This window comes from Crocodylus siamensis, chromosome 1 (genome assembly GCF_052110815.1).
Source record: "Crocodylus siamensis isolate JL-2025a chromosome 1, ASM5211081v1, whole genome shotgun sequence".
NCBI classification, from domain to species: Eukaryota; Metazoa; Chordata; order Crocodylia; family Crocodylidae; genus Crocodylus; species Crocodylus siamensis.
Window position 1 is genome coordinate 412,430,313 of NC_143395.1, and position 25,990 is coordinate 412,456,302.

Here is a 25,990-nt window from a genome sequence, read left to right on the forward strand (position 1 = left end):
CAGAGGAGCATCTGAATGCCCAGCTTCTTCTCTAGAACGAGGCCTCAATTTGGAAAAAAGAAGAGTAGCCATTTTGATTCCTCTGGTTTTTGGGACTCATTTTTGGGGGTGTACTGAGCCCTCACTTGCATTCAGGTAAAGTGAGTCATGTTGGACACCCAGAAACAGATACTAAGCTCATAGATTTGAAGGTGAAAAGGGACAATTTTGATCATCTCTTCTGATCCTGATGTGACGCAAGCCAGAGAATTTCACCCAATCATTTCTGTCACACCCTACTAACATTTAAAATGTGGGCCCTAGCTCTAGTTTGAATGTGTCTACCTCCAGCTTCAGTCTATCACATCTCCCAGTATCTTAATTCTATTTTTGTCTTTCTTAAAAAAAAAAGTCATAAGCTCTGGAATCTGCAAAATGTGGATGGATTTGTCATGAGAACAGGCTTTCTCGCTGCGTTTAGTGCTTTGCTTCAGAGGAGCCGAGGTGGGTTCTGAACCTCACACCACTAGAGACGGACACAGGTAGTTTTGTGACAATGGTTGGTAGTGTTCCCTGACCTATGGGTAGGGACCTCCTGAAATTGCAATTTCGCGTACTTTGCAGAAATCCTCAAAATTCCCCATGAAATCGGGCAATGCCTGTGAAATCTGCAGGAAGTGTGAGGGAAACCTTACAGAAAATAAAATGCTAGATCCTCAGAGAGAGCCAGCAGTCCTCGTGGTGCTACAGCCCAGCTGTGCAGCCTGCCATGGGGTGGTCGGCAGGAAGGGGAGCCCAAGGTGGCTGCTGACCCCGCCCCTCTCTACTAATTGGTGGCAATGGGCAAGGCCTTATGATGGACAGCTTTCACAACCAATCATCAGTGAGGGACAGGGCCATCAGGGTCCCTCAGCCAATTGGAGGCATAGGGGGACCTGCCACGATCAGCCCACGAAAATGGTAGCCAGTCCCATGATCTCCCCAGTTGCCTCCTCTAGTTGGGTAGACCCCTACCTATGGGCCCCTGCTGCTAAAGACCTCATTGCACTTGTACACACACATGCCTCCTTGGGTTTCTCCCTGTGTCAGAAAGGTGCAGAGTGCAGGACATCTTCATTATCAATCAGTGGTTCATTTAATGAACACTGAGTATCACATAACCACTCCAGCCTGGGTTTCCACATTTGGATAAGTAGGTAATAATGTCTACATGCTACAGAGCTTATGATGCTTAATTACTATTTGTAAACTTCCTTGCTATTTTTGGCTGTGAGACCCAAGCTTGGGATATTATTGGAAACAAACATAGAGATGCATTTGCTACATAATTTACGCCTTTTAGGAGAGGCCCGAATGCAATTTGACAGCATCTACTTCCTTTTCTAATAGAATTTTTAGTTCATTATATACAGTGCAACCTCATATCCTGAAGGGGTGTCACTGGGAAGGGGAAAAAAAAAAAGGAAAAGGAAAAACATCTGTTTCTATTCTGGCTTCTGTTTTGACCAGCAAATGTAATGGCATATGATCGTTCAGCCGACAGTAATCCAGTTACAAAAGTCTTCAGAGTTACTGCACCAACGAAATTAAACTTGATTACATCCAATTATGCTGAAAAGCCAGACAGCAGCTCCTAGCTTGGGGTGAAGTAACTCCTTGTGATTACTTGTAGGCAGGCCTTGCTGGTTGTCAGAAGGATAAAGGCTGGATTCTTAGAGCACCATCTGCTTCTTGAGTGGTGCTGAAGGATATAAGAGTCTACCAGGGTCAGTAACAAATATAGGCAAACCCTGCTCGGATTTTCCTTTCCTGTTCTGTTGTGATTTGTACATTAGCACCCAGCCAACCCAGCTTAGATCAGCGCCTCACTGAGTAGAGGCTGTACAGACATCAAGCTTACTGTCCAACTACTCTAGACCAAGGATGAAATGGCCTTCACCCTCAAGATCACTGGAAGATGGCAATGAACCCAGGACCCCTGATCCGGTGGCCTCCCCATTAGTCCCTACTGCCACTGTTTTCTGCCATAAGAAGAGAAGCAAACTTACATAGCAACTTGGGTTTTTTTCTTGTGAAAACATTACAAGGGAAAATTAGGCTGAGTCACAGCTGGATCTGAGTCTAGGTGGAAACACTTGGATCTGGAGTATGAATTTAGTTCATCACAGGGCTGAGAACCAGGCAGAAAGCTGAGCCAAAGCTTGGGAAAACTGATAGCTAGAGTCTTGTTTTATCATCAGTGATGATGATTTGAAATAAGTGACTAAGAAGGCAAGATTGTTCAATATAGGGAAGGGAGCAGGACTGGGCCTTAGCCTGGCCCTATTAAACCCAGGGCTACACACAGAAAGAGCAATACTGGTACACTAGAGCAGTAGTGCTCAACTTATACCCCATGGATCAGAGCTGTCCTGCAAAACCGTGTCATCCAGCCCATGGTGCTCCCTCCAGGTCCAGAAGCGGTGGCAGTGTTAATTGCTATAGTCTGCAGCAGTTAACACTACTATCACTCTCCTGCTGCTGAATTTCCAGACCTATGGGGAGCCCAGTGGGCTGGATTATATGGTCCTGTGCACTGGATCCCACTGTGGCTGGATCCAACAAGCAGGGTCTTGTTGGCGTGCAGGGTTGCTCTGAGGCCAAGACTATCTGAACTCTGCCCTGCAGGGGATGCTTCCGTTCACCGTTGGTCTATCCAGTCCTCGGCCTCCCTGCCACACTGGCAAGTTGTGACACTACCAAGTGGCCAACAGTCATTAGTTCTACATTACAGCTGTCAGATGGAGATGTCTTCACCTCATCAGGAAGCCTGAGGCAGTGTATGTAGCCTAAATATTGGTCACAAGACCCCTTTTTGACCCCTTCTGTATTCAGTCCCCAGCAAAGTGTCTGAGCTGCCAGTATCTCAGCCAATGTTTCAAGCCATCTCAATAGCTGATGTCTCCACCATTAATTTTCCATCTGCCCAGGGAGAATGGCTGCTGATGCTGGAGGTTGTGCAGATCTCGTGAGAGGAAGGATGGTCCTGTGGTCCTATCCAGTCTGGTGCCCATCACTGGGGTCTCCTAGTGTCTTCCAGAATTTGAAAACAAGCTACGATGTATGTAAAGGAGACCGATGTCTATCAATGTAACTAGAGCAGCTGACCAAGAGTAAGGAGAACTGGGTTCAGGTCCTGGCTTTGACACAATATGTAGGCAAGGCACTTAAGCCCAGAGCCTCACAGGTGTTTGGGTGCCAGCCCTCACTGATTTCTATCTTTGAGTCAAGCACTTAAATTTGTTTGAGGAGATGGCCCTTGGATCTATCTGGCTGCTTTGTGTTGCCTCTGTAATGGAAAAGGACTTGGTGGTCTTGGTAGATCCCAGACTCAGTATGAGTCTGCAGCGTGCTGAAGCCTCCCAAAAGGCAAATGCGGTTTTGGGATGCATCAGTAGAAGCATGAGGTACAAGACATGGGAGATGATCGTGCTTGTCTACTCAGCATTGGTTAGGCCTTATCTGGGGTACTGTGTGCAGTCCTGGGCTCCACATTTTAAAAAGGATGTGGAAAACTTAGAGAGGGTCCAGAGTTGGGCAACAAGGACAATAAAGGGCTTGGAAGGCAAACCATGTGAAAAGAGGCTGAAGGGCCTAGGCATGTTCAGCTTGTGGAAAAGGTGCTTAAGAGGGGACTCAGTAGCAGTCTTCAAGTACTTGAAGGGTGCCATGAAGAAAAGGGAAAGCTTTTCTCTCTTGCTGCAGAGGAGGACACAGACTAATGGCTTGAAGTTGGAGCAAAGTAAGTTTAAATCGGATACCCAGCAAAACTTCTTTACTATTGCGACAGTGAGGCAGTGGACTAGACAGCCTAGGGAAGTTGTGGACTTTCCAGGTTGGGGGTGATCTAAGCATAGCAATGCAAATGTTATACTATACTTCTGGGCTTTGCAGGTTGCCCCTGCCCCCACCCTTTCTGTTACATGTGTCAGGGTATTTTTAAGCTTTCTTTAAGAGGTATTGGGTGTTGCCTACAGCCAAGGCTGGGAACTTTGACTGGGGTGTGCTCCTGTTGGGCCCAGTCGGAGGTTCTTGGCTATAGGGTCCTGCGCCTCCACTCAGGGGCAGACGGATCACCATATTTGGGGTCTAGAAGGAATTTTACCCCATGGTCATAATGATATTTACTGGGGGGGGGGGGGGTTGCCTTCCTCTGTAGTGGGGGGCATGGCCCTCTACCCAGATCTCTTAGGCACGCATTGACAACATTTCACAGAAGCAGGACATTGGCTGCCATGTTTCCCATGCTTTACCTGTGTCAAGTTAGGGTGTTGGTTTCTCTTGTGGCAGGGTTGACGGCAGTCTTATGTAGAGTTTAGATCATAGTTTGCATGGGATGGGTTGGATAGGGGTGATCTTGCCTCAGGGAGGGGGTTGGACTAGATAACCTCTGGATTATCTATTGATTTTCTATGATGTCGTATTTCTCTATGATTCTCTATGATTCAGCGCACTGGAGAATTATAAATGAGCAGATAAAGATTGTCCCAGACATGAGAGTTCTTATTTGTTATAGAGCCAACTAGCCATCTCCCTTTCCTCTGGGATGGGTTGAGGCAGAATATACAGTGTGGCCCCTGATTCTCAGCCAGGCCAGTGATCACTGTGAGGGTGCTGGAGCTGGTATGATCTGGAGCACCCTTGATACTTCTCCAAGTTGGGTCAGGCATCATTTTAAGTCTAAACTGGTTCAAGACCAGGGAAGCAGAAAACTGGAGTAAAGGCACATTCTCCCTACCCCATTCTCCTCAGCTTAATCAGATACATATTGAGCGGCCACATTTTGAAAAGCAGCCCAAAAAGTCCCATTGAATTCACTTGGAGTTAGATGTCTCAGCCCTAGGCATCTTTCAAAATTAAAATTGGCACCTACGTTCTCTAGTAAACTAGGTCCTGTGCCTTTCTCCTATCTGGCTAGACACAATATCGTAACTCCATTTCTGGATGGTTATAGTAACTTTATTCTAGTTCTGTTCCACCAAGGCCAGGCCAATACTTCCTTCTCTCCTGAATAGAGTTGCTCGCAACTTTTCTAATAAAAGTTTTTAATTAGAAAACACCAAGTCATCTCATCTGAAATGTTTTGTGAGAATGTGCCAGTAACAATTACACACTACCAGTAATTGGGAAAGGTTTCTCAGCTCTGGGAGAGAATGCGAACTGTAGCTTAGGCAATAACTTAGTGGTTAGACCTTTCCCCTGCTATGTGAGAAATAGGTTCAAGCCCTTACTATACAGTGGGCTTTAAACTTAGATCTGCCATATCTCATGAGTGCTCTAAGCATTGGGCTGTTGACTGTTTTGGAGGTGAGGGGAGATGCTCTGCTTCTTGGAGAGAGAAAAGATTTTGCAAGTCCTGGGATCAACCCACTGCGGCACAGGGAAAATGTTTGAAATCTTGAAAATGTTAATGGGATGGAAAAATGTTTCCTGCCCAGCTCTGCTCCGGGGAGGTGTTTGGGGAAGGTACATTCACTGATGGCTGTAAGGCAAGCAGCTCATGCTGCAATGGGAGCCATGTGAATAGTGAGTGAAACAGGAAAGGAGGCGAATACCACATAGAGCAGCATGGCTCAGTTTTAAGTCTTGTTTCCTCCAATGCATATAGGTTTATCCCACCAATTGCACCCTCCCTATAGGACATTTTCTGGGGATTAATGACCAGCTGGATGTATACCCCCAAGCACTTTGCCCAGCTGGTCCTTAACCGCCAGGAAATGCCCTGCATTGCTATCCTTATTGCTTAAATAACAATAACCCAATGGACAATAAGGTGAGTTATTCTGCCTGCCACTTCCCAGCTTTCTCCAATAGATGGTGCAGCTCCTCACACAAATAACTCCAAAGCACAAAGCAGAAGTCAGCCAGGTGGTGTTTCGTAGAAGTTCTGATTTCCAGACACCAATTTCAGTTCCTGTGCAACTTAAAACACGGGAGGAAATTGAAGACAGCGGTAAAAACAAGAAAAATCTGTCTCATTGTTATTGGCAGTGTGCCTAGACTTTGCTGGAAGAGCCTTCTCTGGAACTTTTCCTGTACCTCTGCAATGCATTGAATCAGATCCATCCTTCTCCCTTATTAATTACTCCCTTGCAAACACTAATCTTGCAAATCAGGTGATCACTGATTTTCCAAAGCTCTGTGTAACTTTTTGGTTGCAATGTTTCCCCATCCACAGCAGATCTGGGGCTATTAAAGTCTTCAGCTAGGGCCCCTGGCTTCTTAGCTCAAGCCCTCTACAGATCCAGTGCTACGAGCTCTGGAGGAGCTTGGTTCACTGTGGGTTTGGAGGGCAGCTTGCAGCCTGTGTTGTTTGTTATAAGAGTAGCATGGCTGGAAATGCTGCCAGGTCAGAGGTGGAATCATTTTATATGGGTATTCAGTTGTTCCCTTTACTGATCTGCTTGCTTATAAGGTGAGCTTTTTCTTGTCTAACACTAGGAAGCACTTTGGGATAGAGATTGAATAGCTGAAAGATGTAGCAAATTCATAAAGCATGTATGCAATGCCAAATTTATGTGTTAAGCTCACTCTTGCAATACTGAGTCACAGCACAGAGGCAGGCCAACAGGTAGTAAGAACCTTCGCTTGTAAAATCTTGGAGGGTTTTATTTTTGCATCCAGTGTGCAGGTTTTTATTTTTTGCACAGGGCTTATATTTCATTTAGAGATGCTAACATATCTAGATGAAGATACGACAGCCATTTTGAGTGTCTTTGAGATGCATGTTTGCAGGCTTTTCTCTGGGAGGATGGGCAAAAAACAAAAAAAAGCAAAAAAATTCACCATGCATCTCGAGTGTTGGAATTTGCAGTAAGCTGTTTGCATATATTTTGCAATCTAATTGACTGAGCAAACTGGATATAAACAGTGGAAGGGAATGGGATAATCAATTCACAAAATATCACAAACTGTGCTGAATACTTTATTCTATGACTGTCCCCACTCTAACCCTGTATAAATCTGTGGTATATGACAATGAATGGTGTGCATCAACCCTGAAACTTGTTAACATAAAAAATCCAGACTGGCTTTGTGATATCATTTAAAGGCAGTTACAGTAGAGCCCATCGGTATGAAGTATGGCTCATGAATCATTAACACACATGCTGTAATGACTTTGTATGACATGTTTTCATTGCTCTGACTGCTTAGCACGCAGTACTTTCAGGGATTTGGGGGCTGCCCCAAAGGCTGATTGAAGTCTTTGGAAAGACTCCCATTGACTTTAAGGGCCCCATCCAAAATCCATTGATTTGGACAGTGAAAGGGGAATATTCCCCCCGCCCCTTTTTTTTTGGTGCTTGTGTTTTTGTCCCCAGGAGAGGAAACATTAGGAGCTTGAAAACATGTTTTTGTCAGTGTCTAACAAACAGCATAACCTGCCTTGTAGGATTTTTCTCTCAACTATTAATAAAGTCTACAACCATTGCATCTTTTATGAATAAATGAAGTTGCCTACTTTCAGTTTCCCTATCTGAGAAATGGGTGTCCTACATATCTCTAGGAGACAGCATCAGATTTAATTACTGACTCTAAAGTGATGTAAGATCCCTGGATGAGAGGTGTTTATAAGTGCCAAGGGTTGTTGTTTGTAGGTCTCCAGCCAACATCGAGGCCCTGTTGTGCTAGGTGCTATCCAAACACGGTGAGAAACAGTCCCTGCCCATTAAGTTGGCAAAGGATGCAAAGGGAAACTGAGGCACCACAAGCTGCCGTGACTTGCCTGAGCAGCACTGTGGCAGAGCCACAGAATAAAACAAAGCGTCTCGAATCCCAGCCTTGCACTCTATCATGGCCTTTCTGTGCCAGTAATTTGGCGCAGCACACAGGGTGAACCAAGAGAACGGGGATCAGAACCGTTCCCAGGGCCGAGCCCCTCAACGCACGCTCTTCCCATGAATCATTTATAACTGCCTCTCCAGTGACCATATCTATGACCATTTAAAAATTCATAAATGAGAGTGGGGAAGAGATAATGAAGATGGAAGGCCCAGCCTGCTCCCGGCGGCTGCAAATGGGACTTTTAATGGGGACTTCAGCAGGGAGGCGATGGGGACGGACCATCCTTCCAGCTCTGAAAGCGGGCTGCCCATTCCAGCACCAACACCCTCTCCTGTAACGCGATCCCTGGGCAGTCTGCCCGAGGCTCCGGTGGCGGCTGAGCCCCCTGTGAGCAGGCGCTGTGACAGGACTTAAAAATCAATAATAAAATATGATGCTTTTATTGATTCCCCCTCCCCCCCAGGAATGCTTATTTCAGGGGGCTTTATTTTGGGGGCAGCCCTGCTAATGTCTGGCCGTGGCAGGCTCAGTCTCCTCCCCGATGTGTGTGGAAAGCCCCCTGCTTCAGTGGGGTGGGGAGAAAATGTGCCCCGGGGAAGGGTATGGGTAGCAGGCAGGGTTCCTTCTGGAGGGTCTTGCCAGTCCTGCTTTTCTGTGAGGCTTTTTTTTAACATCAATACTAGAATATGACACTTTTATCAGTTTTTGTCAGTCTCCCCCAGCCAAGGAAAGCTCATTTCAAGGGCCTTTTGGGGGGGGCAATTCTGCTAATATCCGGCCGTGCCAAGTGAGGCCTCCTGCCTGATGTGTGTAGAAAGCCTGTGGGTGGGGGGGAGCAGTAAATTTGCCACAGGGAAAGGCACAAAAACAGCTGCAGACTCTCCCTACGCCTGAAGAAGGGGAAAGCTTGCAAAGAACAATTTTTCCAACTATCGGTCTAATAAAATTGACCCAAAAAACCTGGCCTGCCCGGGGGAAAAAGGGGCATCCATGCCAGGCAGAGTTTCCTGCAGATATCCCTACTTTTCTGTGAGGCTGAGAGGTATTTTGGGCAGTTCCTCTGTGCCCCACATGCTCCCCTGCGTGATGCCCCTTCCTGCAGGTGCAAGGGGAGCAGATTTCCCCCAGGGAAAGAGGCAGAGCTTCCTGTGGAGATCCCTACTTCTCTGTCCATCTGGGGGTGGTATTTTGGGGGCAGTCTCTCCCCTTCAGGTGCAGGGGGAGCAGATTTGCCTCAGGGAAAAAGGGGCAGAGCTTCCTGTGGAGACCCCTACTTTTCTGTCTTGCTGGGGGGTATTTTGGGGGCAGTCTCCCCGTGCAGGTGCAGGGGGAGCAGATTTGCCTCAGGGAAAGGGGGCATCCGTACCAGGCGGCATGCCCCCATGCCGAGGCTTGTCGTTATTTGAAGTCGCTACTCGAAGCCGACAGTTGCATTGGCCCCGCCCCAGGACTGCTCCCGGCCGGGGCTCGCCGTCCGGCCGGCCGTGCGGAGCAGGCGGCACCTGCCCGGCCGGTGCCCGCGCGGGGAGGCGGAGCCCGGGGCGCAGCCCGGCCCCGCGGGGCGGAGGCGGGGAGCGGCGGAGGCGGAGCGGGCGCGGGCTGAGCCGGGGCAGCGCGGACAGACGCGGGCAGACGCCGGCGGCATGAGCGGCGGGGAGGTGGTGTGCTCGGGCTGGCTGCGCAAGTCGCCGCCGGAGAAGAAGTTGCGGAGATATGTAAGTGCTCCCGCGCCCCGCCCCGCCCCGCCCCGCCCCGGGTGCCCGCGGACAGCGGGTGCAGGCGCGCGCCGCCCGCCCGCCCGCCAGGGGGCGCTGGCTGGCAGGGGGGTAGCGCCGGCGTCCCCCTGTTCGCAGTGTCTTGCGCACGGGGGGAGGGGCCCGGAGGCCGCTCTGTGAGGGCGCAGGGCCGAGCGGCGGGCGCTTCTCTGTGCAGGTGCCCGACCTGAGTTGCGGGCTGGGCAGGGGCATTACCTTGAAACGAAGGGGGCGGGGGGCAAAGGGAGGGGGTGACCTCTCAGAGAAAGGGCTGCATTTCTTCTCCCAGGGTGGGTGTGCCCCCCCATCTCAGGGAGGTGTGGGCGCGTTCGCTGGCACCGTGTCTCGGAGGATGCTTAGCCTTCTCTCTGCTGGAGAGCGGCTCCCAACACCTTTGCCCCAGTGATTTAGCTCTGTATCTTGGTGAACTTGCTTTTGTTCCTGCGCTGCTCCCCCCGCTACAGACACACGCACACTTTATCATTAGTGTGAATTATTGACCATTCGGCCAAATGCTCTGAAGACAGAACAGGACCATCGGAGCGCTATCAGTGCCGGCATGACGGTTGCCAGAGATCAAAAGGTTTCTGAAGGTTGTAAAGACTGTCTAAACAGCCGGCCCTGCTTCAGACTAAACCCAGCGAGTAAGTCCGGCTTTGCCTTCTCTGGCCAAGGACCTCCAAGTTCATCCCAAGCCATAAAAGCCTAACCCAGCTCTCGAAACGGCTGTCCTCTGACTTAGCAGATCTGCTGACTGGTGGCAAACAAACAAAATAAGTGTTTGCTGCGTTTGGGAGCCTGCCGGGCCGTGGGAGGAAGCAGGGGGGAGCACTGGCTCCTCTTCTTTCTTGGGTTGTATCAGCAAACTTGGTCTATGTCCAGTCACTTCTCTGGAGAGCTGGGCTGATGTCTAGGCTAGGCTAAACTAGACCTGCGATTAAACATTGCAGCCTGCCTCTGCTATACTAGCAATCCCACTTGGTGGTGGTGGCAGGGCAGGGGATGACCAGGGATCCTGGTTTTCTCTGACTTAAAAAAATCCTCAATTTTTGGTGTAAAAAAAAAAAAGTAACCCCAAATCCTTGTATTTCCATGATTTATATGAAATGCCACTAATATGCAGAGAGAGAGAGAAATAGTGGTGTTTCATTTTATTCATGGAAATGTGGATTTGTGGTTATTGTTTTTAACCAAAAGTTCGGGAATTTTTTTAAATCAGGAGAAAACCAAGATCCCAGGTGATGACTCAGCCCTGCAATAAATGGGTGTGGTGCATTAGACTTCAGGGGTGCTGGATCTGCTTACTCCAGAACTAGGACTCCAGCTAATTACTTTCCCATACCAGACCTGTCCATGTGGTGGTGCCTAACTACCTTCCTGAAACTGGGAAATTTGCAGACAGCCACAGAACAAATCTTGGGTGGATCCAGGATTTTTTTCCCCATCTTCTACCCACTAGGCATATTGTGATCAAGGCAACAATAGCATTTTAACATCCGATGTCTGCATGTTGGGTGTCTGGTACAGACTGAGGAAGGGGGCTGCTTTTAGCTTAATGAAGCAAAGCACCTTCCTCCCACAGAAATAAACTAATTGCCAACACTGACTCACCAATGGCCTTAACCCATCAAATGTCATTAGCTCTTCAGTGTCTCTCCCATGAAAGAGCACTCACATTGCCTTGTGAATATCCAGCTTGTGCTCTTGCATTCCAGCAAGAGCCGAGTAAATTTGTTAAATGTTAGGCACGAGGGTGTGACGTGCTGGAGGTTAATGATAATTATTGATGTGCATAAGAGCGTCTTTCAGACAGATGGACATGCAAAGTAGTTTGCAAACCACCTATGTTCTGAAAATGTCTTTAACCTTCAGGGAAAGGCAGTTGAATCTGGGGTGAAATGCAGAAGGTTTTACAAGCATGTCAAGATAGGAAGTGATACAGGAAGCTGTCAGCAAATACATTTTGAAGGGATCTTTAGGTACCATATTTCTAGGCACAGGGTCACTTGGACTTGGATTCCAGTCTTGATACCTGCCCTGGTTTCCTACAGGAGGTTGAATAAGTTGCTTAGGCCAGCTATACTGCAGCTACTGACTTTTTAAAAAAATGATTTTGTTAGTTTATTTGCAGAAGAACCAAGCACAGCTGTTTGGCTTCCACAGGAATCTCTGAGTGCTTGGCGTTTCATAACCCAGGCTCATTGCATTTCAAGCCAGGGGGCCAAAAGTGACCGTCTGGTTTTGAAAGTGTTGCTCTTCTATGTCTTACCCCCCCCCCCCCCCCGCTCATTAGTAAAAGGTGGTGGTAGCAGCATTTCCCCAGCCTTTCCTTCTGAGCCACCTTATCAGAGCTGTGCACAGAGCCCCTGGGTGGAAAGTACTGCATTAGCACAAAATGACACTATTCCCACAGGAGGACATAAATGAGGTCTGGAGTCTGAAAACGAAATGCCTCGACCCTTAAAAGGGTTGTTCTAGGGTCTGTAATGAACCCAACAGCCAAGGCCCTCCTCTGCGCTCTACCTTTGATCACCCTCCTGTTGCATTGCATGTGGCCTCATGGACCCCAAGATCTAAACTCTGGGGCCCTCTTGGTGGGAGGGGGAGGGGATGTTTGTACCCAGTACCCTAGCCTGATTTCGCCTCGCATTGTTGCTATTCAGATTCAAAAGCAGGAGGGGGCATTGCTCCTTCCTATCCTGCCCTAACTGGTGATGAATTGGCACTGTGCATCAATCTGTAGACTCTGAGTCACTGCAGAGGAAGGTGTGTTTTTCAGTGGCAGGCATTGTGGTCCTTTGTCTGTTGCTTCTTTGGGAAGTGGTTTAAGGACCAGCAGCAGTAATTACAGTCTTCCAGACTTTGCATCTCCTGATTGCGTAGACTGCAAGCTTTTCTTTTCACACGTACATACCATCTTGTCCAGGGCGGCCCTGATCTCAAATCGAGGCCTCCAGATGATAGATCGGGGTGGGCATAATGCAGCCTACCAGGCCATTCTATCCAGCCCGTGGAGTCCCTAAAATATGTAGAAAATTAATATTTATCTGCCCCCAACTGCCTGTCATGCAGCCCTCTATGGCTCGCCAGAACTCAATAAGCGGCCCTCCACCCAAAATAATTGCCTGCCACTGCAACAGATACTGTAATACCAATACCAGTTGTTAGTAGTTTCAGCTCAGAGGGAGTGAACAGACCAAGTGCAGCTGCTGCCCAGCCCACCATACCATCACCCACCTGGGTGGATTTTCAAAAAGTATCCTCTGCTTTCTCCCACAATGCTTCTCACTCTTGGGAGCAGCTGCCTGCTGACATCCACAGCACAAATGCATTATTCTCCTTCCCAGCCCTCCTTAAAACACCTCCTTGTTGTGATGTAGTCAACCAAAATAACTTGACTACAGTTGGGCTGCTGATGTGCTGAGACCGCTTATCTGTCAGGTTGATCAGCAGTCTCAGTTTTTTTCTCTCTCTTTGGTCAGTCTCCATTTGTTGTCCCCTGGGTTATGCTTACAGTGCATGTTTCTGCAGGATGGCACAGTCTGTGGGGTGTTCCTGCTTTTTTGGACAGGGCCTAACAGTGGAATCAAAGCACAGGACTGCAGCACCTGGGAGCGATGGTAGCATAAATAACATAATATACAGCAATATAGCATTCAGCTGCTCATAAAGCAACTTTACTGTTCACTTTTGGGAGTAAACCGACTCTAAACTCTGCCTGCTCACCCGTGTGCTGCAGTGTTACCTGTGCTAGCTAGCAGAGCTGACTTGAAATCAAAATACATTGCGTGTTTCTTTCCTTTCAATGGCTCTACGTCTACTGTGACCAACTTACCTGGCCGAAGTGAGAGAGGAGTTGGACCTTGCAGGTGTGAAATGTGGGTCCCAAATCATGTCTGCGTCAGGTGTGTACTGTCCTGCCAGATGCCCAACAGCAAAAAGACCTGTTCTTCCTGATGGCAGCTGGGGAGGATAATGGGATAGCAGGCCAGCAGGGTTTGCCTGAGGCACCACACCCTGTATACAGGTGTTGATGCTGCTAAGAAGAGGTTAAGCAGTTTCTGTTGACTCACTGAGGCAGTTGGCTAATGCCCTGTCTGAATATAAGTGAGGCAAGAGTGATTCCCTAATGAGAGGATCTTAGGGTACAGCTGAGGAGCTGCAGGGTGGCATACAATGGAGCAGCTGAGCCTTTATTGCAAAGGAAGGAAGTGGGGATTGGATCTGGGTGGTATTTTGGACCTGGCTACTTGCACTGATCTGACGGTATGAGAGAAGAACGCACCCTTAACTTCAGCTCAGTGCTAAGAGTTGGGCATCTAGCTAAATCTCTGTAGGCAAGAAGTTTTAATGGGTGGCTTATGGTTAAGAGAGGCTGCATTACAGGAGAGTAGTCAAGACGCTGGAGAGATTCCGTGATGTATTCCTGCCAAGGCAGAACCTGATTTGTGGTCACTTAACAAAACACGCACATCAGGTCCTTGGATGGTGTACAGAGCACAGCAGACGCTGCTGTTCAGACTCATCTCTGGTGAAAGTGGTTTCAACAGCACTGATATCAAGAGTCATGCTTTCTTGTACCAGCTGTGTGTTTGCTCTGCTGTGCCTGGAGTCACCTTTATGCACACTGCTCCACTGAGAGCTCCCAGTGGTGGCCTATCCCTGATCCTTTGGAGGAAGGAGACACCTGTCCTCTTTTAGAGCAGGAGAAGGTCAGACGGGTGGGTGCACCTGCTCAGTGCAGGCGTATTCCCAGCAAGGTTAGTGCTGCACCATCCCAATTGCATAATACTGCATGGAGATGCAGGAATTCCCCTCGTCTCCATACTGTCTTGGCAGCCCACTGTTCCACTTCTTTCTAATCATTCTTGACCATAAAAGCACCCAACCCTTTTTATATTTGACTATAATATTCAACTGGAGGCAGCAAATGGGATTATACCCTCATCTTAATGCCCTGGGATTTATATCTACAACTTCCCACCCTATGAGATGAGGAGTTATATTGACGTTGTTTCCTCGACCATATGTATTTGCCTCATGCTTTGGCTCGGGCAACACTGCTTGATTGCATTGTTACTCTTTTTCTATCAAGCCTTCCTCATGACTTCAGAACTGGGCTCTCTCCCTGGCCAAGTCTATTGCAGACATAAAAGATTGATGACAGCAAAACACGGGTTGAACTTAAGAAAGACAAACAGCACTTAAGGAAAGTGTAACAGGAAGCTGGATTCATTTTTCTTTGGAGGAGTTAAAGTATGGTCTTTTAAAAGCGAGTGTCAAATGTGCAATCTGATGCAATGCCGTTTACTGGACCAAAACAGATCTTTTATAGTAGTGACTTAAACACAAAGCAAATGTTATTTACTTGTATTACAGCAGCAATGTAGGGAGGATTGAGATCGAGACCTTGTTGTGATAGGCCCTGTCCTGGAGAGCTTGCTATCTAAATGGGTGTGAAAAGGAGGATTATACTCAGCTTTCTGCATATGGAGAAACTGAGGCATGGGGCAGGTAAGTGATTTAGCTGAGGCTATACAAAGAGTCCGTGGCAGAGCAGAGCTGAACTCAGATCTGCATCTTAAACGCAAGGCTATTGTTCTTTTCATGCACCCCCCCAGTTAATAAAAAGGAACCAGTTATCCTCAGCTATTGCACCCGCAACTCTCAATGGCTGAGTGTCATTGTCACCACTCCACAGCGTGGCAGGATTGAGGTGCATGGGGGTTTCATGATTTGCCCAAAGCAGTGGAGGGAAGCAGTAGCAGAGTCAAGTCCTGACTCTTCATCCCTTGCTCTGATCACTAGCCCATACAGCAGCTCCTTCCTTCACCGTTTGTTCTCCAGCCTGCCACTTTTACCAGGGCACACCTTGTATGCCTCATTCCTCCTGCTTCTTCCAAGAGATATTTTCCCCCCACCCTTTAAAAGCAAGCCCAGGGGAGAAAGCATTAAAATCAGCATTAAAAATATGCTAGCAAATGTTTCACAGCACACTTCTCTGGGTTTGCGAGTTTATGGGATTTTAATTGCTTTATGTCATGCACCTGAATAATGCTGGGTGGAAAAGCATTGTGTCCTCGCCCCGCTGTTGCAGACTTCAGAGGCCAGATCTGCTGCCTGTAATGACCTGAGGAGAGTCAGGAACTTTTGCTACCTGCCAGTTCCCCATTAACCCTGTCAGCCAGCTTCTTGTACAGCCATCTCTCTGGTACTCGTCTGGTCAGGACCCAAGCATCCCATAAGCTCTGATTAATTATTGCACACAAAAGCCGCAGTGATGGCTGGCATGTTTAGGGCACAGTAGTTTCTGTAGGCAGTGGCACAGAGGGAAGCCATGTGGTCAGCATTATATCCAGCTGCCTGCATCTCTGCTGCCTGAATAATTAGCAGGGATTCTGGTTTTCTTTGATTTTTGAAAAAAAAATCACCGATTTTCAGTTTAAAAAAAAAAAAAAAAGTAGCCCCATTTTCCATGATTTAAATAAAACATCACGAATATTAAGATCTATCTATACAGATATAGATGGTCATTTTCCATGATTTAAATGAACCACTAATATATAGATCTATCTAGATTAGTGGTGTTTCATTTAAATCATGGAATATGTGGATTTGGGGTTCTTGTTTTTAACCAAAAATTGGGGATTTTTTAAAATCGGAGAAAACCAGGATCCCTGATAATCAGGTGCCCATTTACAGCTGGGGGTGGGGGGTAGCTTTTGGCATGAGTCCAGAGCAGGACTTCAACCTTTGCCCCTGGAGCCATAGTGAGATGCCTTCACTGCTCCACCTCCCAGCATAATGTCTAGTTAAATAATTAAAATCAGATTGCAAAAGGAATAGTGTATTCCTGCTCCTTTGCATATCGCAGCCTACCAGATCAATAATATTTGCAATAATTGTTTTCAGCTACCAGGCACTGCATGCAATATTGCTGAATTAATGTGGGTTGAGTGCTTTGCTTTCACAGCCTCTCCTTCCCGCTGATGGCTTGTCATCGTTAGAAATCGACTTGTTTACAAAACACCATTGTACTAATATTGTGCCAGGGTGTTTATGCAAAAGCTGTTCTCAAAAGGTTGTTATAAAATGTTCCAGATCCCTTTATTTGCATGAGGAGGACGTGCCCAGTTGCTTTCTCTCATTTTATTTATTTCAACCTCAGTAGTTCTCACTGGGAAGGATGGATAAATAACTGAACATGTTGCTACCACAACACTGCCACTTGAGTAGCCTTACATAGTAGCTAGTTTGCCAGTGAACCCAAGTGTGCTCAATGATGTGATGTTTGTGTGTGGTTCTCCCTACTCTGCTTAAGTGGGTAAGATCAGAAGAAGAGGTATTATCTGAAACCAATGAAGAATAATAGTTGAAGGCCAGGAAGGACCATTTGATCATGTAGGATGCAGACAGAAGTATAGCACCCGGCTATAACTCAGACTGATTTTTGCAAAGCAATCTTGAGTTACAAATTACCCCAGGCCAGACAGAAGTTCACTGCTGGCTCCAGGGTGGGGGGGCTGGGAGCCTGCAGCCAGGTTCCCATGGCAATGGCCAGGGCTTGCTTGCTGTTTTCAGAAGGGGAGGGGGGAAAGCAGTGTCCTTGGGATGGGTGAATTGGAGCCCCCCACTTGAGGGGAGCTCCAACCCCCAGGCTGATCTCCCTCTGCTCCCTTTCCCCCCTCCCCTTCTGAAAACAGCCATAGGCTGGGAGCTCTGATACTTCATGCAGTTTTTCACTGGTTCATTTTTTAAGCTGTTTGCAGATGCGCACTCTGTTTGTGCGCTATAAACTGCTTTCTGTGGCCAGATCAGGTGAAAACTGTCACTTCTGTCTGCATGTAAGTCTCAGGGTAGTGCAAGCCAGAGATCCTATCACAAATTTGTACTGCAAATAGTATCAATGATGCCATTGTGCTAAGTACCATATGGATATATAGACTTTTAAAAAGAAGTCTCTGCAGTCCCAGCCCTTACAATATTCTCTCTTTGGACAGAAACTTTGACAGGAAGATATGCATTGCTTTCTAGCTGCAGTTTCAGAGGGACATTCCCTCTAAGCAGGGGCAGTGCGTGGATTTGTTGCTGTGTAAGCCAGACAAAGATGCTTGCTTCTCCAGTGCATTAGGAAGCAGTGATCCATGAGGAATGTCTTGTTTCTGGATCTTCCCTTTTAGATTCCTCTCTGTTGGTGAATCCAGTTGGTTTGTGAAACCGCTGGGAAAGGCCGAAAACATCAGGGAATCTTTGCATCAGTTCGCTGTTTTTGACACAAGCACTTAGCAATGAATTTCTCTGGCCAGCTGTGGGATTCCTCATCCCAAATGACTTCTACACAAGGCCAACACTGGGAGGATTCAGTTAATGGTCTAAGTGGCCACTTGGGCTAGCATGGTTAAGGCACGCCGGTTTCTGTGGCCAACAGCACAGAAGGGAGAGAGATGGTTAGGTACACATCAGGCTTTCTTCAATATTGTGTCATTGGAGGGCTAGAAGCTAAAGCAGACGATTAAAACATGGCCAACTGAGGGTCTTACCCCAAGTTATTCAGAAGTGTTGAATGTGTGTGTGCATGTCTGTATTCAGGTGCCTAACTGAACAACCACTATAAGGAAGATGATCTTCCAGAAGTGCTCAGCACCTGAAAATTGGGCAACTTTTGAGGTTCCCCAAATTAAGCACCAGAAAACTCAAGGCAGCTGATAGTGAGATTGTACTTTCCTTGGGGCAGGTATTGTCTACTCCTATGGTGACTTCCATAACAGGGCCTTTTCTTGGTTGTCTTTAAGCACTGCTATAATAATGATCATCTGAATCCATTCTGCTTTGTAGATGTTACTTAGGGCAGGAAACAACCTATCATTTGTATCTACCCTGCATGACCTCTGTATTAAGCTCCACATACTCTCTCACTCGCTTTCTTCAGGTGTCATTTGGAGGAGAGGTATTTCATTCAGTCTTATTGTACTTCCCTCCATCTGTCCTAGGTAGAAAGCTAAGATGGGCAGTCAAAGCAGAGGGTAGTACTAAAACATCTGTTGTGGCAGATGTTTCGGTGTCATTTGTAGCACAATTTCTAAATATTGCCATCATCTTTTTCTGGATGACTTGGTGAAGGTGAACTGTTGGAACTGGCTAGTGTGTTAGAAACTCATTCCATAAGACATTTTGTGTTTTTTCAGAGGCCTTTGTTCTGTCGGCACCTCAGATGGATCTTCAGCTTTCGTATCCATGTGTCACAGCAGAAATACTGTGACAGCTTGGTATGATTTGAATGATAGCTTGGTAGCTTGGCATTTAAATTACATATCAGCAGTGACTTTATCTCATTTAAGGTGACACCTCCTCAGTGCATGTCAGCATTTCCTTTGGGATAGTCCGGTTGGTTTCACATACCATGGCAGCAATGTAGAGCTGGCGCACCATTTGCAATCCTTTGCCTCCCAATGTAACACTTACATTGGGGTAGTTAGGGTTCTCATTAGACTTGGTTTTTTTTCATATTGTTAAACCCCTTCCCTTTGGCAGCCTGTATGGTTTTGCTTGCATAAGGTCTCTTATTAGAAGAGCTAGAAAATTCAGCATCTGGTGAAGTGTTGTTGAGCCGTGTGGCTGTCTGTGATTGTATTCATCTGCACACTCTTGCAGTGAAGCCAGTGGCAGTGCCAGCCATCAGGGAATGATTCATGGCTGGTCTTTGAAAATTTCCTCCCAAATTGTACCGAGGTACCTGGCTTTTAAAGACTGCTGTGCACTCTTTGGTTTAGAGATGTGTCGCAGTGGGAGGGGAAACATTCCCTTCATAACTCAGGTGTGGCATCACCACCCACCCATTACGTGTCCATCCCAAATTCATGCCCCTACATCTTTATGCCATACCACTCTAGCCAACTTCCTGTGTGTGGGTGGATACATGCCACCTTCCTTTCATGCTGTTGATACAGCATGTATTTGAGAACATATGGGGTACAAACCAGAAATAACCTGTACTTATTGACAATGAAAAATAGATGAGCTGCCTTCATACTGCCAATATTGTGCAGTGTCTTGGATTCTGGGTGTTTTGTTGCTCTCCAGCATTGTGAATAAATAACTGCCTCCAGATAGGAGACTGGATGAAAAATGTCATTTGCTTTGATATAAGAAGGAGCTGTGACTTGATGGTAGTGTGATTCATTTCCCCCTGCTCCCCATGCACCATTCACTGCACAGAACTTCAGATCTGAGTTTCAAGTGGGAAGAGCGCAGCGGTGCAGCATACAGCAGCTCATTGTTCGTGGGGTCAAGGAGCAGAGCCACAATGTCAGGATGTGGGGAAGCAAATCTGGCAGCCAAATTCTGCCTCAGCCTCCAGCGCAGCATGATATTATCCATAGCTATTGGTGCACAGGCAGAAACTGAGCATGCTATGACTGTGGCATGAGCGAAGCCTAAGGAAAAACATGCACAATCAATCAGACATGGGCACTGACTAGAAGACGAGCATAAATGGTTGGAGTGTAAATGCTGGAACCAATTGTCATTGCCTGACTGTCAAAGATACTGCGTAGAGCTAAGATGGGCCACGATAGTAGAGGTTGGTACTAAAAGCAATAATCCATAGAAATCAATGGACGGGTTCTTGTTGAGTCTGCTGTGCTTTGGTTCAGTCCTTAGAGGTTATAGACTCTATATGCTGGACTGCATGGACCAGTGGTGCTCAACCTCTGGCTTGTGGGCTGAATCTGGCCTTCGGGGCTCCGTCATCTCGCCTGCAGGGCTCTGGAAATTTAGGGTCTGGAAATTTGGTGACAGGGGAGCAATGGCAGCGTTGACTGCCAGACCTTTCAGGGTTGGTCCACAGCTGGATCTAGTGCATGAAGGCAGATTGGCAGAGCAGATCATACCCACAGACCATCGCCATGCGCTGCCCCCACGCTGAATCCAGCCCTTCACCGTTCGTGCGGCCCATGGGGCTAGAAGGTCGAACACTGCTGATGTGGACGTGTGTAATTGAAGAAAGGTTCCCTGCTGTCTGGATCTTATCCAACCACGCAATACCTGTGGTAGACCCCTGCACCAGCTTATCAGAGATGAGGGTGATTAGGAGTATGGGGAAAACTCCTCTAAAGAGAGATTGAAATGATTGGAATAGTTCACCATAGAGAAGAGGCAAGTAAGAAGAGACGTGAGAAGCATATGAAGTAGAGTATGGTCTAAGGAAGGCAGGTCTCCTTGTCCAGAACACACAAACAAAGGGCTGTTTAATGAATTTGAAAGGTGGTCCTTTGAAAACTTCCGAAGTAGGAAATAGACTGAGGAGCCCATTGCCACAGGCTGTTGTGGAGACCAGCAACTTGGCAAAGAGGGAATGAACATCCTTTGTTGACAGCGAAGCTATCCAAAGCTATAATAGTGCTTAGGAGAGAGTACTGGAAGGGAGATAAAAATCTCAGGGTTTGACCAATATCCCTAACAGTCACCACGAGACTCGTGGTAGTAAAACTGCTGCGTATCTTGCCACTGTGTGCATGTCTAGCAAATTCCTCTGAAGCATGTGGTACAGGCTACGACTGGGAGCAGGATAGTGGACTAGATGGGCCACATAGTTGGGCACCTACGTCGCTGTCCCTATATGGACCAACTCTGACGTCTTGGTGGGCAGACTCTGGATGAGTGCATGGGTTAGCCCTTGTGCATTGCATGGAAGCATTGGGACTTCAGAGCCCAGTGTTGAATCACTGAGTGCACTTGCATTTGAAGCAGGCAGGCAAAACACAGCGAGACTCAAGCTTTCTGTGCACCTAGCTGGTATAGATAATGCTGAAGTACAACAGGTTGCTGTTGAAAGACTTTGCAGCACCAGTGGGATTTGAAGGTGGTGGTTAATAAAGAGGGGAAAGTTGTTTGCAGCTCCAGATGCAGTCTCGTGCTCACTCGCACTTTATGTCTAGAGCAATACTTCACTTTGTCTTCTATTATCTACATATCCATTTGTCTTGTTAAAAAAACTGTTCCTTGAACAATAGTCTTGCACATAAGATGATCCATGAACAAGGAACCCAGTGCTGAAAATGAACCATGTTTTGTAGGGCTGTATCGTATTTGCAGTACAGTTGGCATTATTAAAGTGCAAACCACTGTTCTGTACTGGATAGAGTCAGAGCCGCTCAGTGCTTTGTCCTAGCCTCCCTTCTGCTAGAAGCAAGCTGCCTTCGGTTGAAGTGGTGGGTTATGGGGTATTAGATAAGGAAGAGCTGGTTTCTGGTACCTGCCACAGTTGAGGACGCTGGAGGTGATGTATGTGCATGCAGGCATGTTTCTGAGCTGTGCTGTACTGCTTGCTGAATAGCTCTTATGTACTGGTAAGGGAGCGCTTTCACGGCTTGCCAGGACTCTCATCGCTTTGCAGTGGTTTCTATAAACCCTTGTGCTTGTAAAAAAGCCACTCTCCCTTCTGTGACGGTAGTAAAGACTGCCCCAGCAGAGAGACCAAGGAGGCCCTGTGCCCTGGAGCTGCCCTGGTGTCACGCAGACACTGGCACAACAGATTGGGGTTGGCAGTGGGCACACTGACTCCTGGCACAGCACAGGTGCCTGGATCATCGTTTCTACATGCCCGGCCTTCGAATTGTGGCAGCAAATAAGCAGCCATGCGGGACTTCATGTCTGCCACTGTACCACCCAGCAGGTGGTATACTCTATACCTGCTGCAGTTGTGAGTCTTGCTGTTTTTTATTTGAAAGCATGTCGCAGCAGGGGCGAGGAAGCTATTTTCTCATTGGGCTCTAAACAAGGGAACTTTAATGGCTGTGAGTCTATTCTAGAAACCTGTCCTAGATGCCTTACCCTTTTAACCTTGACTCTTTACTACTCCAAACCTTGGGCAGTTTCACCTCGTGTCAGCCTGCACAGGAAAAGTGAAGGAGGAGCTATTGTTGCTTTCCCTCTGTGTGTTTCTTATGAAATGATATAACCAGCTGTTCTCATTTGGGCAGGGAGCACTGATCACCATTCAAGGCTTTGCTCCACATTGACTTTGAGGCCAGACCACCTTTGTGGTCATTGTGATGCTGTGTGCAAAAGCATGACAAAGCTGCCCAAAATGAGCATGAAGCATATTCTACTTGCATTGTGTCCCTCCTGCAGCTCTCCCTGGTGATCTCGGGTGTCCTATTTAAAGCACTCGGATGATATTACACCTTTTAAATGCATTAACCGAGATTACTCAGCATCTCCATTTGCTTCATTATTTTTAACCAGTAGCTGGGATGACTAGTCTTGTGTGTCTGTTTTCCTCCTCCCCTCCTTCACCAGCCCTCAATATCCAAGAGCCATGGGATTTTTTTTTTTCAGTCTTTCTGTCCTTCCTTTTCCAGCTACATGTCATTAAGATTCATCAGTCTGTCTAAGTACTTATACGGGTCCCATCAACACAGCACTTAAGCAGTGCATGAATATTAACTTTGCACGTGTTTACACAGGTGCAATCAGCATTATGCCAGTATTTAAAAAAAAAAAAAAAGACTTCAGAAAATGCCACAAATCCCCAAACCATGGTAAATTCACCTGAACTGGTAACGAATTATTCCTAAAAGAACCAGGGGTAAAATTCCTCTGGGACAAGGTTATACCTGTTGAGGTGTTGTCTGTCCACTTCCATCTTGGGGTAGCCATTTGATAAAGGCAGATTGGGTATTGCTTGCTCTCCAAAACCCAGTTTCTTCCAGCTCTCCAAAACCAGGGTATGTACAGAAGTGCTCCATGCACGTTTTACAGCACTGTAATTTAGAGTACCTTTTATAGCAATATAAAGTTACAGGCTACGCTCTTAATCATGACAGAAATACAGTGTTTGAGGCTGAGGGGGTCTGAGCCTCCCTGCACTTTCTAGGCTAGGTGGCAGGGGGCACTCCACAGCATGCTGGGGCTTCTCCATTGGTCAGAAAGTTGACCAGTGTACAGAAGTTATTTAAAGCGTTGTAGGTTACTACAGTGCTATAAAATGTAGCACTTCAAATTTAATACCTCATTTAACAAGGATTAATTTAAAGTGCTATAAAGCCATGCACTTTTGTTAAGTCACAGCAATAAAATGCTTTATATAGCAAAACAAGCAACTTCTGTACACACATGAATTCCCCACTTTGTTGTGAGGCAGGGCTCCAGAACCTGATCTCTCAGGTAAAACAAGGCTGTGCTTCTAACCCTTCTGGTCTCAGAGAGAACTTCAGCAATGAAAACTGCAGAAAACCTGAGATGATACCTCTGGGCACATCCAGATGTGCACGCACGTGCAGTTAGTGGCGCTGCAGAATGGTCTGCAGCACTGCAAGCCGCACGCACGGCACATGCAGGCATGCACCACGCTGTTAATTTCCAGTGCGGCAGGAAATCCCCATGTCCAAAAAACCCATGCCTGAAAAAAGCAGGGCAGCCCATGTGGCAGCAGCGTGTGCCACCTAAAACCGGAGCCTGGCTACCCAGAGGCACAACTATGTGCCTCTGCTGTTTGTCCCCAGAGAAACGCACTTGTGTGCTCGTCTGGACACGGCCTCTGAGAACAATGACTTGCGCCATTCATTTCAATCTAGGCCTTGTGAATGCTTCTTTTTGTCATAACAATTTTTTGTCTCTGTCTTATGGGAACATAACTGAGGCAGAGAGAGAGTCTGAAGGACTTGCCCTGGATGGAAAAGGAATTGTGTGCTTGATCCAGGAACTGAACCTTGCAGTTCCTCAAACCCAGTTTATTGACTTAACCACAAGACCAGCTTTTACCTAGCCGTCTTCAGCTGTGTCCTGAAATTATCCATCTCCGAAGCCCTCTGTTGAGAAAGTTGGAGTTTGGATGAGCCAAATTTATCCCTAATGTAACTCCCCCAGCGTTCAGCAAGGCACTGCGAGGAACAGATTTGGCCTTGCATGTGTTTAAAGATGTTGGTCTGTCTGCCAGACAGGAAAATCTGGTGACTGGGAAGTCCATCAGACATGGGAAAGGAGGGGGAAAGCAAAGCAACTGTCACCAGGTAGAGCATTGGGGATGGGTCTCCGCCGCATGAGAAGCATCAGGACAGTCCATGCCAAGATTTCACGCACTGTCTTGCACATGTGTTTGCTGAGAGCAGCGGATGCCTGAATGGTGTGATAAAAGTAAGTCTGCTGCTGCCCTGTTTCCACGTGCTGATGACTCAAACGCTGCATAATGGTGATGGATCTATTTTGTATGGGAGGTTGGTAATTTACTACAATGTTTTGGCCACTAGAGCAACAGCGAGAGGCTGTTAAGATAATTTAGTGTAGGTTTGTGGTTATAAATACATTTCCATCGTGACTAAGGATTCAAATAGAGGTTAAATTCTGCCAAGGTTTTGTTTTGGTTTTTTTAATTACAACTTCTCTAGTGTTCCTGTTTTGACTTCGGAGTGTGATAGAGTGCACTACAGGTTGGGCATTCTTTAATGTTGTCTTATAAACCAGGTGTTATAGCCAAAGGAATGAGGTGCCTGGTGAAGCCAATGGAATAAATGGAATAGACTCTTTTGCCTTGGGTAGCCCAAGATGCCACGTGTACTTGATGATAAGGATACCCGCATACTGGCTGCATCCTTTAGGGAGTGGGGAGTTATTACAACAGCATCACATTAGGCGCTGGACAAACCTACAGCAACACAGCCAGTTTCCCAAAGAGACAAGGGAAATGTTGTTATTCTCTTCCACCCTTCCCTTTTATATTATTTGGGGAATTGAAGCATACAATTAAATGACTTGCCCAGCTTTGTACAAGACGGTGTGCCAGAGCCCCTCTTTCACCACTAAGGCATTTATGGGCAATTTTATTCTACCCTGAGAAGCTGTGAATGCCTCCCACCCATCATATGTGTCTAATAGTTTTGCAGGGACTTGAGCAGGGTGAAACTGGGCTTCACAGCCCTTTTTTGACATGGACCCTCTCTTAGTTTGTACAGCACTGAACACATTGAGCTCTCCTCTGTGCTACCGTACTCCAAACAGCAGAAAAGCAAGTCTGAAGCTTATCCCAATATTGAACCAGTGATCTCATGGAGACTGACTTTCCCAGGAGATTTTGGATATTTCCTACTCCCTGCTGAATTGGGGTTACTCTGCTAAGAGCCTGTCTCTTAGAAAGTAGGCATCTCCAAGGAACCTAGAGCATATGGAAATGCAAAATAATGGGAGCAAAGTAGGTAACTGAACTTGTTCAACCTTCAGAAAAGGGCTGGGTTTGCAGTTCAGCAGGCTTTTTTGCTGTGTTGGGGCTGGCTGGTGACCTCTTTATAGCTTTGCACCTGATGCATCATGCGTCCACTGATTTTTATCCCACCACTATTACCCAGAGAGGGATCTGAACCAAAATTCACCATGTCCTGGGGTTTCATGAGATATGTTTGAATCTCTTGATTTTTCTCTCCATAACCTCCTTCACAGAC

General features: G+C 47.0%; 1 protein-coding gene across 1 annotated transcript in view; it reads left to right on the forward strand.

The window, feature by feature from the left end:
* The first annotated feature begins 9,400 nt into the window (after positions 1-9,400).
* The window catches only part of GAB2 (GRB2 associated binding protein 2), a 153,777-nt gene continuing 137,187 nt past the window's right edge, over positions 9,401-25,990 (forward strand). Inside the window, exon 1 of the mRNA XM_090030693.1 lies at positions 9,401-9,518. Within this exon, the coding sequence (XP_089886819.1) occupies positions 9,447-9,518 (72 nt within the window). The 5' untranslated portion in view covers positions 9,401-9,446. The remainder of the gene's footprint in view (positions 9,519-25,990) is intronic.